The sequence below is a fragment of the Carcharhinus amblyrhynchos genome, chromosome 22 (assembly GCF_965287045.1).
Source record: "Carcharhinus amblyrhynchos chromosome 22, sCarAmb.v2.hapA, whole genome shotgun sequence".
Taxonomy (NCBI): Eukaryota; Metazoa; Chordata; class Chondrichthyes; order Carcharhiniformes; family Carcharhinidae; genus Carcharhinus; species Carcharhinus amblyrhynchos.
The window spans coordinates 30,674,862-30,687,898 of record NC_137345.1 but is presented as its reverse complement, the minus strand read 5'-3'; the positions used below and the strand labels follow the sequence as shown (position 1 = coordinate 30,687,898).

At 42.1% G+C, this 13,037-nt stretch overlaps 1 protein-coding gene across 1 annotated transcript in view; it reads left to right on the top strand.

Moving 5' to 3' along the window:
- Window positions 1-13,037, top strand: part of lgr6 (leucine-rich repeat containing G protein-coupled receptor 6) — a 261,234-nt gene that overhangs the window by 152,347 nt on the left and 95,850 nt on the right. The window contains exon 4 of the mRNA XM_080210083.1: window positions 4,108-4,179. Coding sequence (XP_080066209.1) covers window positions 4,108-4,179 — 72 coding nt within the window. The remainder of the gene's footprint in view (window positions 1-4,107; window positions 4,180-13,037) is intronic.

Below are 13,037 nucleotides of genomic sequence, written 5' to 3'. Positions count from 1 at the left end.
ATTGGCCCCAGCTACAGTGAGATGAAGAACAACTGAAGGATGGAATGGTTGGCCATTGCTCGTAAGAACACAGTGACAGGTGCCTCAATGGGCCCTCTGTAAAATGCCTAGTCAGACAGTGAGGACTAGCAAGAGATGTACTGAAGCTTGGGATGGCGGAAGGAGGGTAGGATACCAGAGGACTAGTGATGGGTTGGAATTGATGAGGCAAATACCCAAGAGAAGAGGAATGAAATATTGCTTAACAATGTGACCAGAAGACCAGGAGATAAGAGGAAAGGGTTAAAGAGGGGTTAAAAGAGAGGAAAAATGGTTATATAAGTAATGGGCCTGCATCCAGAACAACAGCCAAAATGCCATTAGAGTTTGAAGGAATTCAGCTCATATGGGCACGACATCATGAGAGAAATGTCCTTGTCACAAACAGAGAACAGGAAGGACAATCTGAAAGATTACAAAGTTAAACCCGGAGATCCTGTGGTGAAATGAAGTTGACTTATAGATATTCATAATGTTAATATCCAGTTCAGCTCATGACAAATTAGTTCTATAAAACTACATCAAATGATCACTTGAAGGTAATGTTCAAAGCACCCTTTCCACAGCACACAGGCACCAGGTTTATGTATGGTCTCAACATATTTCCTGTTATGTTCATGTTGACAAAACTCGTGTTTAACTAATAAAAGTAATGTATAACCTACACTGGGCAGTGAGCTTCTTTCTGCTTCTTTGATATGCAGTAACTCTATAATTATTTGTCGAGTTCAAAGGAAATTATGTCTTAATACGTTCTAACCTTTAAAAGCAGCTAATTCGTTGTAATTACATAATCTCTGCAAAATCTGAGATAACTGAGTGAAGATTAGCCCTAAGGGAAATAAACATATCCCAGTCATTTTCATGGGTGTTCTCTCAACCTCTCCACACAACTTGGAAAGAGGATAGGCAGAATCCCCAGAGAAAGCGATGGAATGAAAATCAGACCTTTTCTATAATGGGTGGGCAATCCCCTGGGCCAGATTACCACCCATGCAGTGAAGCTGCAAGATTTACCCCATTGCACTAAAATAGCTTGTTATTGTCAAGTTTTCTATCTATGTCTCTCCCCTTCTGAATGCAGTGCTCGATATTGCACAATCATTGTCCTCATTTTAAGTAGCTATATTTTGTGGATGAGTTTCGACAGCACTTATTGGCAAACTTTGAGGACAGTCACTGTTGATCAAAGTCTTGTTCTATATGATTTCTATTAACCAGGAATGGGAACCTGATCCAATTTATTTCTTCCGTCTGCCTAATCTGGAGGCCAAGTTTAGTCTTTCTCTATCACTGCCTTGGATAGGGTCAGCTAACTTGGTGCAGATTTAAATTTGAAGGCTTCCTGACCTGTACAGCTCAATGTCATTCCTCCTGGTGAAGCAGCTGAACCACAGGGTGAGCCACTCTCAGCAGTTTTCATTTTGACTTCAAGTCTTTGGAGAAGCTGAATCGGGATTGCCACTCCCTACGTGACCAAATGAAAACTGTTGTGGGCCTCCTTTGAAAGCAAGCACTCATCAGAGACAGAGAGAAAACATAAGAAGAGAAAATCCCGATCCAGCAACTTGTCCAAAATTCAATCGTCTGCAGTATCCTATCCTACTCGCTGCAGAAACATCTGGGTACAGATCATCCTTAGCAGTCACCTGCTTACCCATTGGAAGCTTACAAAATACTCCAACTGATGGACATGGTCATCCTTACGCAAAGAACAGTCAATAAAAAGGGGGGAAACACTTTTCTACATCTTACAATAGTTGAGAATCTGCAGTTGCAACGATAGCAAAACTGTCAGCGTTAATCAGCTTCTTCCCTGCAGCCATCAGACTTTTGAATGGACCTACCTTATATTAAGTTGATCTTTGTCTACACCCTAGCTAAGACTGTAACACTATATTCTACACTCGATCCTTTCCTTCTTTATGTATTGTATGCTTTGTATGTATAGCGCTCAAGAAACAATACATTTCACTGTATGTGACAACAATAAATCAGATCAAATCATCGCCTTGTGAAAATATCAGCAACTTTTGGGGTTGAAATTTTAAAAGCAGATTGAGGCTGGGCCCTGAGGCACAATTCCACACTGGATCGCTGTCACTATCTCGACCTTAAGGCATTTTTGGAGAGACAGTTGAGTTGGAAGGCCAGCCTACTTATAAAGACAATTAGAGACAATTATACAGCCTTATTCTGCAATGACTGGAATTTCTGGGTAAGGGACACAGCCAGACACATAGTGGACTTACATCAGGAAAGTTTGGGGGGGTGGAATTGGGGTGCACTTTTTCTGCAAGGAAGCCACTCCCCCCATTATTATGGAATAATAGCCGCTCCATAATCACAGCTATCCAGTGTGGCATTTTCAAATGTTAAAAATGCTGAGCTTTGCTTATCTGCATTTTGCGGTGCCCCCTTTCTCTATTGCACCTTAGGTGGTGGGGTTGCTGATGCGTTAGTGCAACAGGGCCTGCCTTTGGCCCTCCGGCCTTGGGAGCTGGGAGATATCCTTAACTGGACAGCAAACCTACTCCCTGCGATTTATTGGTCTGGCACAGTAGTTAGCACTGCTGCCTCACAGCGCCAGGAACCCAGTGTCAGTTCAGGCCCTGGGTGACTCTTTGTGGAGTTTGCACTTGCATAGAATCATAGAATCCCTAGAGTGCAGACAGAGGCCTTTCAGCCCATCAAGCCTGCACTGACAACAATCCCACCCTATCCTCAAAACCCCACATAATTACCTTGCTGATCCCCCTGACACTAAGGGGCCATTTAACATGGCCAATCAACCTAACCTGCACATCTCTGGGAGGAAACCAGAGAACCCAGAGGAAACCACACAGACACAGGGAGAACATGCAAACTCCACACAGACAGTCACCCGAGCTGGGAATTGAATCTGTGCCCCAGCGCTGTGAGGCAGCAGTGCTAAGCACTGTGCCACCATGCCACCCATAATTAATAATATATTTTGAGTTATATGAATTGTGGGAGGAAACAAGAACACCCAGAAGAAACCCATACAGACACAGGGAGAACATACAAATGCCACACGAACAGTAGCCTGAGTCCAAAACTGAACCTGGGTCCCTAGCACAGTGAGGCCACAGTGCTAACCACTGTGCCATCGTGTCACCCGTTCTCTGCATGTCTGCATGGGTTTCCTCCAGGTGTTCCAGTTTTCTCACACAGTCCAAAGATGTGCAGGTTAGGTGGATTGGCCATGCTAAATTGCCCCTTATTGTCTGTAAATTAAGTGGATTAGCTATGTGGGTTTATGGGTATAGGGCAGGGATGTAAGCCTGGGAAAGATACGCTGTCAGAGAGTCGGTGCAGATTCAATGATGTCCTTCGACATTGTAGGGATTCTATAGTTCTTTTAAAAATCAGTGCCACAGAGATCACCAGGGCTTTGTAAACAGCTTTCGCTGAGATCATTAACAAATGATATTGACCATCAAACTTAATCCAATGTTTTACTTCTTCTCTCCCATAATCTTCAAATGGAGTCAAACTGTATTTGCTGAAATATAAATTGGCCCTTACTGCAGAATATTATTTTCAATGCCAAAGAAATTAGATCAAAAGATTTTTAAGCAACTTGGTGGCCATCCATAGAAGGCATTACATCCATTATATATATAAATGAGAGATCGATCTAACAATTGTTTCAGGACATGTTAAACTAGGCAATGCTGATTGAATATGTTCTGCTGAAGATTCTTCAGCAGCTGTTAGATCCTAAGCTGTGGCCATCAGCAAAGGGTCACACTAAAGAAAAACTATCACATTTAAAATAGCACTCCTGTGAAGCCAGGAGGAATAGTGTTTTTCTCCAGGAACATAAATTCAGGGAAATTTATCTTTTCAATGTGGGCAAGCTGCCAGGTACTACTATGCCAATAACATATGGAGATGCAAGACCAAAACCTGGGCTAGTCTCTGGCCCCGTAGTTCAGCCAATTTTGACTCAGTGCTTCAGTTGCATGAAATCTCATGTGAGAAACGTTTGCCTTGTTTTGTACATCAGAATAATGAATGTGTATGTATCTTTCTTTTTAATAGAATGCTGCAAAATAACCAATTGAAGAAGCTCCCAAGTGAAGCATTATGGGATCTTCCGAACCTCCAATCACTGTAAGTTATCAAGAATTGCGACTCATAATTACAGGTTAGAACTGCTTGACCTCATTATCTGTGTTTTGTAATCTTTGTTTCTGGGGTGTCATTACACCTATCAAACCTCATCCCATTGGCATTGACACATTGATTTTAGTTCAAAACTGTGACCTAGCTTTGATGGATGTTGCTGTTAAATAATGATGCACTTCTGTAAGTCTTTTAAAAAAAATCATTCACAAGATATAGATGTCACTGGTTAGGTCAGTGCTTATTGCCCTTCATAAGATAGTGGTCAGCCTCCTTCTTGAACCACTGCAGTGCTTATGGTGCAGATACATCCAAGGAACTGTTAGGAAGGGAGTTCCAGGATTTTAGGCCAAGAAACAGCGATATACATTCAACTTTATGATGGAGGGAAGATGATTGATGATGGAGCTGAAAATGGTTGGGCTGGACACTTCCCTCAAGAACTCCTGCAGTGATATTTTGGTGCTGAGATGATTGACCTCCAGTAACTGCAACCATTGCCCTTTGTCCCAGGTACGACTCCAACCAGTGGAAAGTTTTCCTCCTGATTCCCAATGACTCCAATTTTGCTAGGGCTCCTTTGTCCCATGGTCAAATGTTTCCTTAACATCAGAGGCAGTCATTCTTACCTCATTCTTAAATTTAGCTCTTGTGCCCATGTTTGGGACAAGGCTGTAATGAGGTCAGGAGGTGAGTGACCTTGGCAGAACCTGAACAGAAAGTCATTGAGCAGGATATTACCCAACAAGTGCTGCTTTACTGATAATTGAGAGTGGACTGAAGGAATGGTAATTGGCCAGTTTGGATTTGTCCTGCTTTTTGTGGGCAGGACATGCCTAAGCAGTTTCCACCTTGCAGGATAGATGCTAGTATTGTAGCTGTACTGGAACAACTTGCCAAGCTAGTTCTGGAGCATAAGTCTTCAGCACTAATATTTGAATCTTTTGAATACCCAAGTCCTTTGCATTTGTTCCTCTAGCCTTGTACTGACATCACGTGGAGTCAGTTGAATTGGCTAAAGAATGGCATTTGTGATGCTGGAAACCTCAGGAGGAAGTGGAGATGGATTGTTTGCTCGGCATTTCTGGCTGAAGGTGGTTGCCATAGTTATACTGGACTCCACCATCATTGACAATGGGGATATCTATGGGGCCTCCTCTTCCTATTAGCCGTTTAGTTTTGTGCCTCCAGTCACAAACAGATGTGACAGGACTGCAGAGCTTATATCTGATCCATTGGTTATAGGATCTCTTAGCTCTTTCTATCACATATTACATCCACATTTTTGACGATGTCCAGCGGGACAGAGCATACTCAGGGGTGGTGGTAGTGGTTGTCTGGGATATTGTCTGTAAGATAAATGTATCTGTGGGACAACTCTCCCAATTTTGTGACAAGTAAGGAGGACTTTACGGGTTGACAGAGTTGGGTTTGCCATTGTGACTTTGCTGTTTATGTTGGTGCCAGATGATCTATGCAGTTTCATTCCTTTTTGCAACTGAGTAGTTTGTTAAGCCATTTCAGAGGGCAGTGCAGTGGCTCCGGAACCACATGTAGGTCAGATCAGATAAGGACAGCAGATTTCCTTCCTTAAGATGCTTCAGTGAACCAATGTAGGTTTTTAATGACCATAGTTTAATTGTCACCATTAGACTATCATTTATTTACAGATTTATTAATTGAATTGAAATTCCATTGGCTGCTGTGGTGGGATTTAAACACATGTCCCCAAAGAACTCCTGGGCTACCAGCCCAGTGACATTGTCAATATACTACAACCTCCCCCAGATGAACTTGCAATTTTTTGGGTGTTTTGAGATCATAAATCTCAGCCAGGAATGTGACAAGCATCCTGCACCATTGATGAATTTGTACTTCTTTCCTGAATAAAGCTGGATCCACACTTTTACTAAAAGCCACTTTTAAAGAATACTATGACGTGTGAAAATGTGGTGAGTATTGCCTTCTTTGGAGAGCTTGTACTTAATTATATTCTGACAAGAAAACAAAATGAATTAATTGGGATGGAAAACAAAACCAACTAACAGTGCACAAATACTTAACCCGGCATTGCATGTTCGTGACTTCAAATGTACAGCATAACTCTTGTAATCTTCACAATTGGAACAGTGTATCAGGAATGCTGTGTATACAGAAACATAAACTATCTTTAATTCCTAGGCAATTTAGTCCAGCCTATTATAGGGACCCGTAATTGACCAATTAACCGACTTGCAAAAAGTTGCCACCATTTCTCAGCCATTTTCTTTCTCATATATTCCATCACTTCTCACGTGGCAATCCTAATTTCTTGAACCTCTGCTCTTATTATTAGGCTTCTTACATGTACACGTATTCCATTTTATAAAAATAACCTTCTGTGCAAACAAGTGGGGTTGCACTATTTGGGGATTAGATATTAGTATGACCAAGTATTCTTACTTCGTACTTGTGGTTCAGTAGTTTAGCTCTCAGAAGTGGAGAATAAAGATAAAGAAGTGCTATTTCAACCAGCCGACATTTAGAGAAAACTTAAGCATGTAAGAATAGATTGCAGCCTGACAGGAAAGCAGAATGGCAGTCACATGCTCAATAAACAAATATTGCCTTCAATACATTTGATACCATTCAAGGACATTGCTTCCAACATCAGATAAGAATGAGTGTAAAAACTAAGCTGTAGATAACAATACCCACATCAAGCAGTGAACGACAATAAACTCTGTTGTGTCTCCTACCTCCTTGTTTTTAATGCAATTGTGATGGATCCTGGTTATCTTTTCATTCTTATATTAAGAACAGTAATAGTTTGTGTTCAAAGTAAAGATGATTGCCAATTTGTTATTCATATCTTGAAAGATTAATGAATCTATTTTGAAGTTTCTGTGCTCAGCCTTTAAGGAGACATTCAGTCAAACAACACCCAGAACCAGTTGGGGCAAATGTTACTGGCACTTGAGCATGAGTGTACCAACAAAAAACATCTGGTGCACAATCTTACCAGCTGTTCAGTGCTGCAAGCGAGGACGGAGAATTTAGCAGTCAGTCAAATCTCCGTTCATTGCAGTGGGACAAGAAAAACCTGTCAGTGTGAATGGCCAGAAGATTCCACCCCTGATTCCAGACTTGGATACCTCAAATTTTTGTCAGACGTATCCCACCAATAAAAAAAATGTGATCCTGAAAATAGCTTGGTTTAGACAAGAAATAAATTGATTTTGTTCATTTCTTTTTATAGACTTTAAAATTATGAATTCTATAGCATCCGCTGAAGTAAAACGCACATTTCATTTTACTTCCAATTAAGATTCCTCAGAGAACAAAGTAAATGATCCGATCATATCTGTAGGATTATGGGATTCATGAACAACACTTAAAACATATTATTTGAAGCATGTGTTTTTCTTATCATCACGGAGAAATTTAAATTTGAGTATGAGCAGTTTTCAGGGACAGTGAGGTTGTTCAGTAGTAATTAGGAACAAAGACTGCTGTTAAAAACCCAATTATACCTTATTCAACAAAGTGTAACTTTTTCAAGGATTTTTACAGCAAGAATAATTGGCTAAACATGCAGGTTTTCGTCAGTTTCCTAATTTCTACTTGATTGCACCCCACCAGGAAGCAAACTTCAGAAGTTCCTGGCAATTTAAGAAAAATAATAACAGTGAACACTGCTAGTTGCATTGTCGTTACTGCCACAAATCCACTCCAACAATAACTGAAGCAATGTAAGGTTTCATCCAAATTAATTTTAAAATATTGTTATGAAAAGTCTTCTTTAGGAAATTTTAAAACTCAAAATATTGGTCCTCAGAAAAGAAAATGCTATGTTTTCCTCCTATTGTGCTCCATAAATCATAAATTATTTACAGGCCTCTGATACAGATGGCACAAAATACATTAGCACAAAATGGCAAATAAACCATTCATGATGCTGATTTCACATTTCTTAATTTGTAAAATGAACTGTTTAACTGGTTAGAGGAGCTGAAAATGCCATCAATCCAGCTCAGATGGAGGCAAAGTGCAGTGTTCGCAGAAACACAACCTTACATTTTCATTTGCTGAAATGTGGGCCCGGATATTGGCAATGATGATTCCATCACAGCACAAATTGTGGATGAGCCCAGAAATCACAAGTCCCACTCAGGGGGTTGGAACTTCTCATTTTCACAAGGGTTGGGAGTGTTTCGCAAATGCATAGTTCATGGAAAAGCCAGCCATTGATCAGCTGTCTTCACCCAAGTGGGATTTTGGTAGCTTGGCGGTGGAAAACTCCCAAGCCCCCACCGATTGATTCGATGGCAGGCGAGAGAGAGAATATGGCGGGAGGCCCAGAAATCAGTTTCAGGCCAATGTGTTTTTACAGCGGCATGTTCTGCTGGTGACTGCCATGGTGGATTGGAAAACCCACTCCAGGCTGGTGTGAACTTTCCATTAATGGGTTGCAGCTTGCAGTCTAACCTTTTCCCAGAGGAGTATTTTGTTTTTAAGTTTAGTGTCACAAGTAGGCTTATATTAACACTGCAATGAAGTTATTGTGAAAATCCCCTAGACTCCACACCTCGGCACCTGTTCAGGCACACTGAGGGGGAACTTAGCATGACCAGTCAGTGCACCTAACCAACACATCTTTCGGGCTGTGGGAGGAAACCAGAACACCCAGAGGAAACCCACATAGACACAGGGAGAACGTGCAGACTCTGCACAGACATTGACCCAAGCCAGGAATTGAACCCAAGTCCCTGGCGCCAAGAGGCAGCAGTGCTAACCACTATACCACTATGCTGCCCACAGGTAAACCAGGTAGAAGGGTAAGAAAAAAAGAGAATAAAGGAGGAAGATTCTCATGAAGTCCTACTGAGGTCTGTCTCTGTAAATAGTGTTAACAGTCAATAAGGGTTCATTAGTTTGTAACAGCAGAGCTCTGTGGACAATGAGGAGCTCCTGACTGTGACGTATTCCTCGCTCACAGTACAGGAGCTCCCACAGTCTCAGGGGCATCACAGAATGCCCATACTGCTGATTATTAAAATACTGTGCCCCAAGAGGTAACTCCTGAGACTCCACATTGCTATCCATTGAAGCATCATTATGATTTTCCTCAGAGGAAGTGGACAATGCACAGATACTCTGAATCTGACACCTCCTACTGCACTCTGCCACTGTTCCCCCTTGTGCCAGCAATGTTATACTCACGCTATATCCCTCTGATTCGTTGGTATCTGAGTTAGCAGAGTGTGCATTAAAAAGATGTGATGCTACATCCTCAGACATCTCTATCACGGAGGTAAGCGAGCAGTGTTGGGACTTGTGCAAAACATAAAATATTTAGATAAATATCCTTTGCATTGTGAAAGTGGACTCTGATGCACACCATTGCCTTTAAACACGGTGGTTCTGCACTTCTGATGCACCCCATCATCACAATCCCTCTCCACCAATGTCCCCTTATGTTCAGTGAAATGACAGCACAACCACCAGCCTTACTAACATATTCTAAGGTGATTTCAATATCACATTTATCGCCTGCTACCACTGATTCACCATCACTGACAGACAGCTGTTCAGGTACCCTGGCAATCCATCATGATCTATTCAACCGAGCAAATTGTCTTCAGTCAGGCTGAGTCTGGGCCATCTCCTTAGCATTCTTTGCCCATTTAAATTGCAATAACAATGTGAATTTATGTTAGTTTTACATATAGTGCATCTGGTGATTTTCTGTTCACTGTCAGCGCTTCGAGTGCAGACCTACATGCATACACATCCAAACTTCAACAATGAGGCATAACTGTGCGTCAGACCTCACACCTCTACTACAGCATGCAGATATAATCCTTCCCTTGGACCTCTGTGTGGATGAGCCAAGCTATCACCTTGTTGGAACACAATAGATCACTGAGCTTTTTTTGGCACTGATTAAAGAATGCTCCTGCTCATCTGCTGTGCTCGCCAAAACCACAATTTGTGTCCAGGCCTTCTTGGCTCTGGTAGATGGATTTCAATGGCCAACAGGGTCTCTTCCTCTGGACCTCTTCACTGGACCGCCAGCACTTGAAGGCTGTGACCAGAGAAGTGTGGGTAGCTATACACATTCCTTCCCCTGCAACCTCTCTGTGCATTATTCCACCAGTCAAAATTGAAGGCATAAGGGAACGTAAGCAACCATGCCACCCTTTTTTATATTATGTGCCTGAATGCCATTATAATGAAAAGATGTTAGGCAGAACAAGGATGAACATGGGACTGGGTAATAGTATTGTACATGATATATAGAGTAACATAGTAATAGAAAACTCTGGAAGCAGCTTGAATGGAGACATCAGCTCCATGTCTAACATTAACTAGGATCTATAACTAGACAAAGTTCAACAATCAATGGTTCATGTTTAAGTATATGAGTCTCAAGATCTTATCATTGAGACATCAAGCGAATCCATAACAAACATGATGGTCAGCAGTGCCACGCCAAAAAACAACAGCCACCTACTCTTAAACACCTTCACTGTCTCTGCTTTGCCACGCTGTTTGTCAAACAGTGTTGAAGGAGCTGAAAATTTCTTCAACTAAATACTCAGCAGCCCAAAGTCATTGTTTTCTGTCCCCAACATAAACTCTGCTCTTTAATCACTGAATCCATTCCTGCCCCCTATTTACTGTCTGAAACTGGTTCTCAAACTTGGTAGCCTATTTGACAATGAGGTTCACTTCAAATCACGTATCTACTCCATCACCAAGACTAACGTCTTCTACCTCCATAACATTGTCTATCTCAAACCCTCCTTCAGCTCATTTGTTGCTGAAACCTTCAACCATGTTACCTCTAGAATTGACCCCACAGTGCTCTACTGGCTAATCTCCCATCTTGCATTCCCCACAAACTAAAACTCATCCAAAGTTCTGGTGCCCATATCCTAGCTCGCACCAAGTCCGTTATGCATCAGCCCTGTTTTCACTGATTTACATTGGCCCCCAGTTCTGCAATGCCTCAATTTTAAAGTGCTCCCCATTTCTTTTCAAACAACTGCATGGTTTCATGTTCTCTCTACCTCTCTGCAACCTTTCTGTCCCTATAGTCCTCCTAAATTTATGCACTCCTCTAATTGTACGTGCTTGTATACTCCCAATCTGAAGCATTTCACTATTGATAGTTATACTATCACTTACCTGAACTCTAAGCTCTGGAAACCCTCCTGTAAGCATATATACTTAACTAGTCACCTTTAAATGTTTTGTAAAACCAACCTTCGCCTGCCCAAGTATCTCAGTATCTAATTTTGTTTGAGAATATTTCTGATTCATTTAATTATGCTTAATATGCTATATGAATGCAAATTGTTGTTAAGTATTTTAAATTAAAAAGATTAATCTTGTTAGACTTAAGAGCGTTGAAAGATAACAAGTGGATAGCCTTTCAAAGGCAGGATAATAATGTCATAGCAGTCAATCTTGAAATACGTTGCCCAATGTCAGCTTCTAACATTTGCAGACAAATTAAAACCAGATCATGCTTTTTTTTAAAGTGTATATTCTACCAAGGCTGTCATGTCCAATATACTGGTCTGTTCTGTCCTCTAAAAGTGTACATGGGCTTTGCCTAAGTAAATAACCTGGAGAGAAGAGGAATCAACAAATACATGGGGGTGATTCTCCCAGCCCACTGCACTGCCATAGCAGTGCAACGGGTTAGGAGACATAAATGAAGGCCATTTAGTGGGCTCCCTACTGGGTGCCACAACTGGAAATCAGCGTGATGCTGGTTAAAATATGCTAGTCGCTCTTTGAATCTCATTAGCAGGTCCTGGACTGAAGTCTCTGGGCCTTCTAGTCTCAACCCCGGCCCCATCAGGAGTGGTTCATTACAGCAGGGTTTACAACTAAGGGGGAACTGGCAGCCTGATACCGCTGGAGTGAAGCTCCCCAGGAGGTCAGGGGTAAGGAGGGAGTGTCCTCTGGTATTGCCAGCCTGGCCACTTGGTACTATCCAAGGGATAATTTGGCAATGTCTAAAAGGCACCTTGGCACTGCCCACTGGCATCTGGCAGGGCCAAGGGGATGAGGCCAGTTAGGGGTGGGACCTTTAGAGGAGAGATTGGTGGGGGTAGATTGGTGCCACTCTGCAGTTAAGATCTTAGGTAGAGTGAGGGAGGGGCTGATTGGGGCTGGCCATCGGGGTTGGGGGAGTGAATAGGGAAATCGAGACAGCGGGGAGGGGGGGTGGTGATTAAGGAGGGCTGGGGGTGGAGATCGGGGCTAGCCCGGGGATGCCCGGACGATGAGTGGTTGGGGGAATTGGATGGAAACAATCGAGCTGGCCAGCGATCGGGAGGCTGGCAGTGGGGGGGGCTACTACACATGAGCCAATCTCAGCACTGACAGATCAGTGCATGCACAGTGGCTCACTCAACCGTATGCTGCTGGCCTTTCCAGAGGGAATAGGCCCTACCCCCTGATTTTTACTGTGATTCATGCTAGGGCACTTTGCAGTGCTCAGAATGTGGGAAATACATTTTAAAATCACGCTAAAAAAAAACAAATTTGACATTTAAAATCTTTTTGAGAGAATCCAGCCATTGAGTGCAGCAAAAGCAAGGAGTACTGGGGACAGAGGCATTAATTAACCAGCTAATGAGGTAATCCCTGTCAATTCAAATGCTATGGAAAGGAAAATCAGGTGAATTTTAAGATGGACAGCCATTTTCAGGCCGTTCAAGGTTGAATTTGTTTCTTTATTAAGATATCTCTGTAAAAAGCACATTGGCACAAGCATTAAAGGTTTAACAACATTCCTATTAAAATGCATTTCTCCTCATAAATACTTTGGACAAATGTTGTGTCTG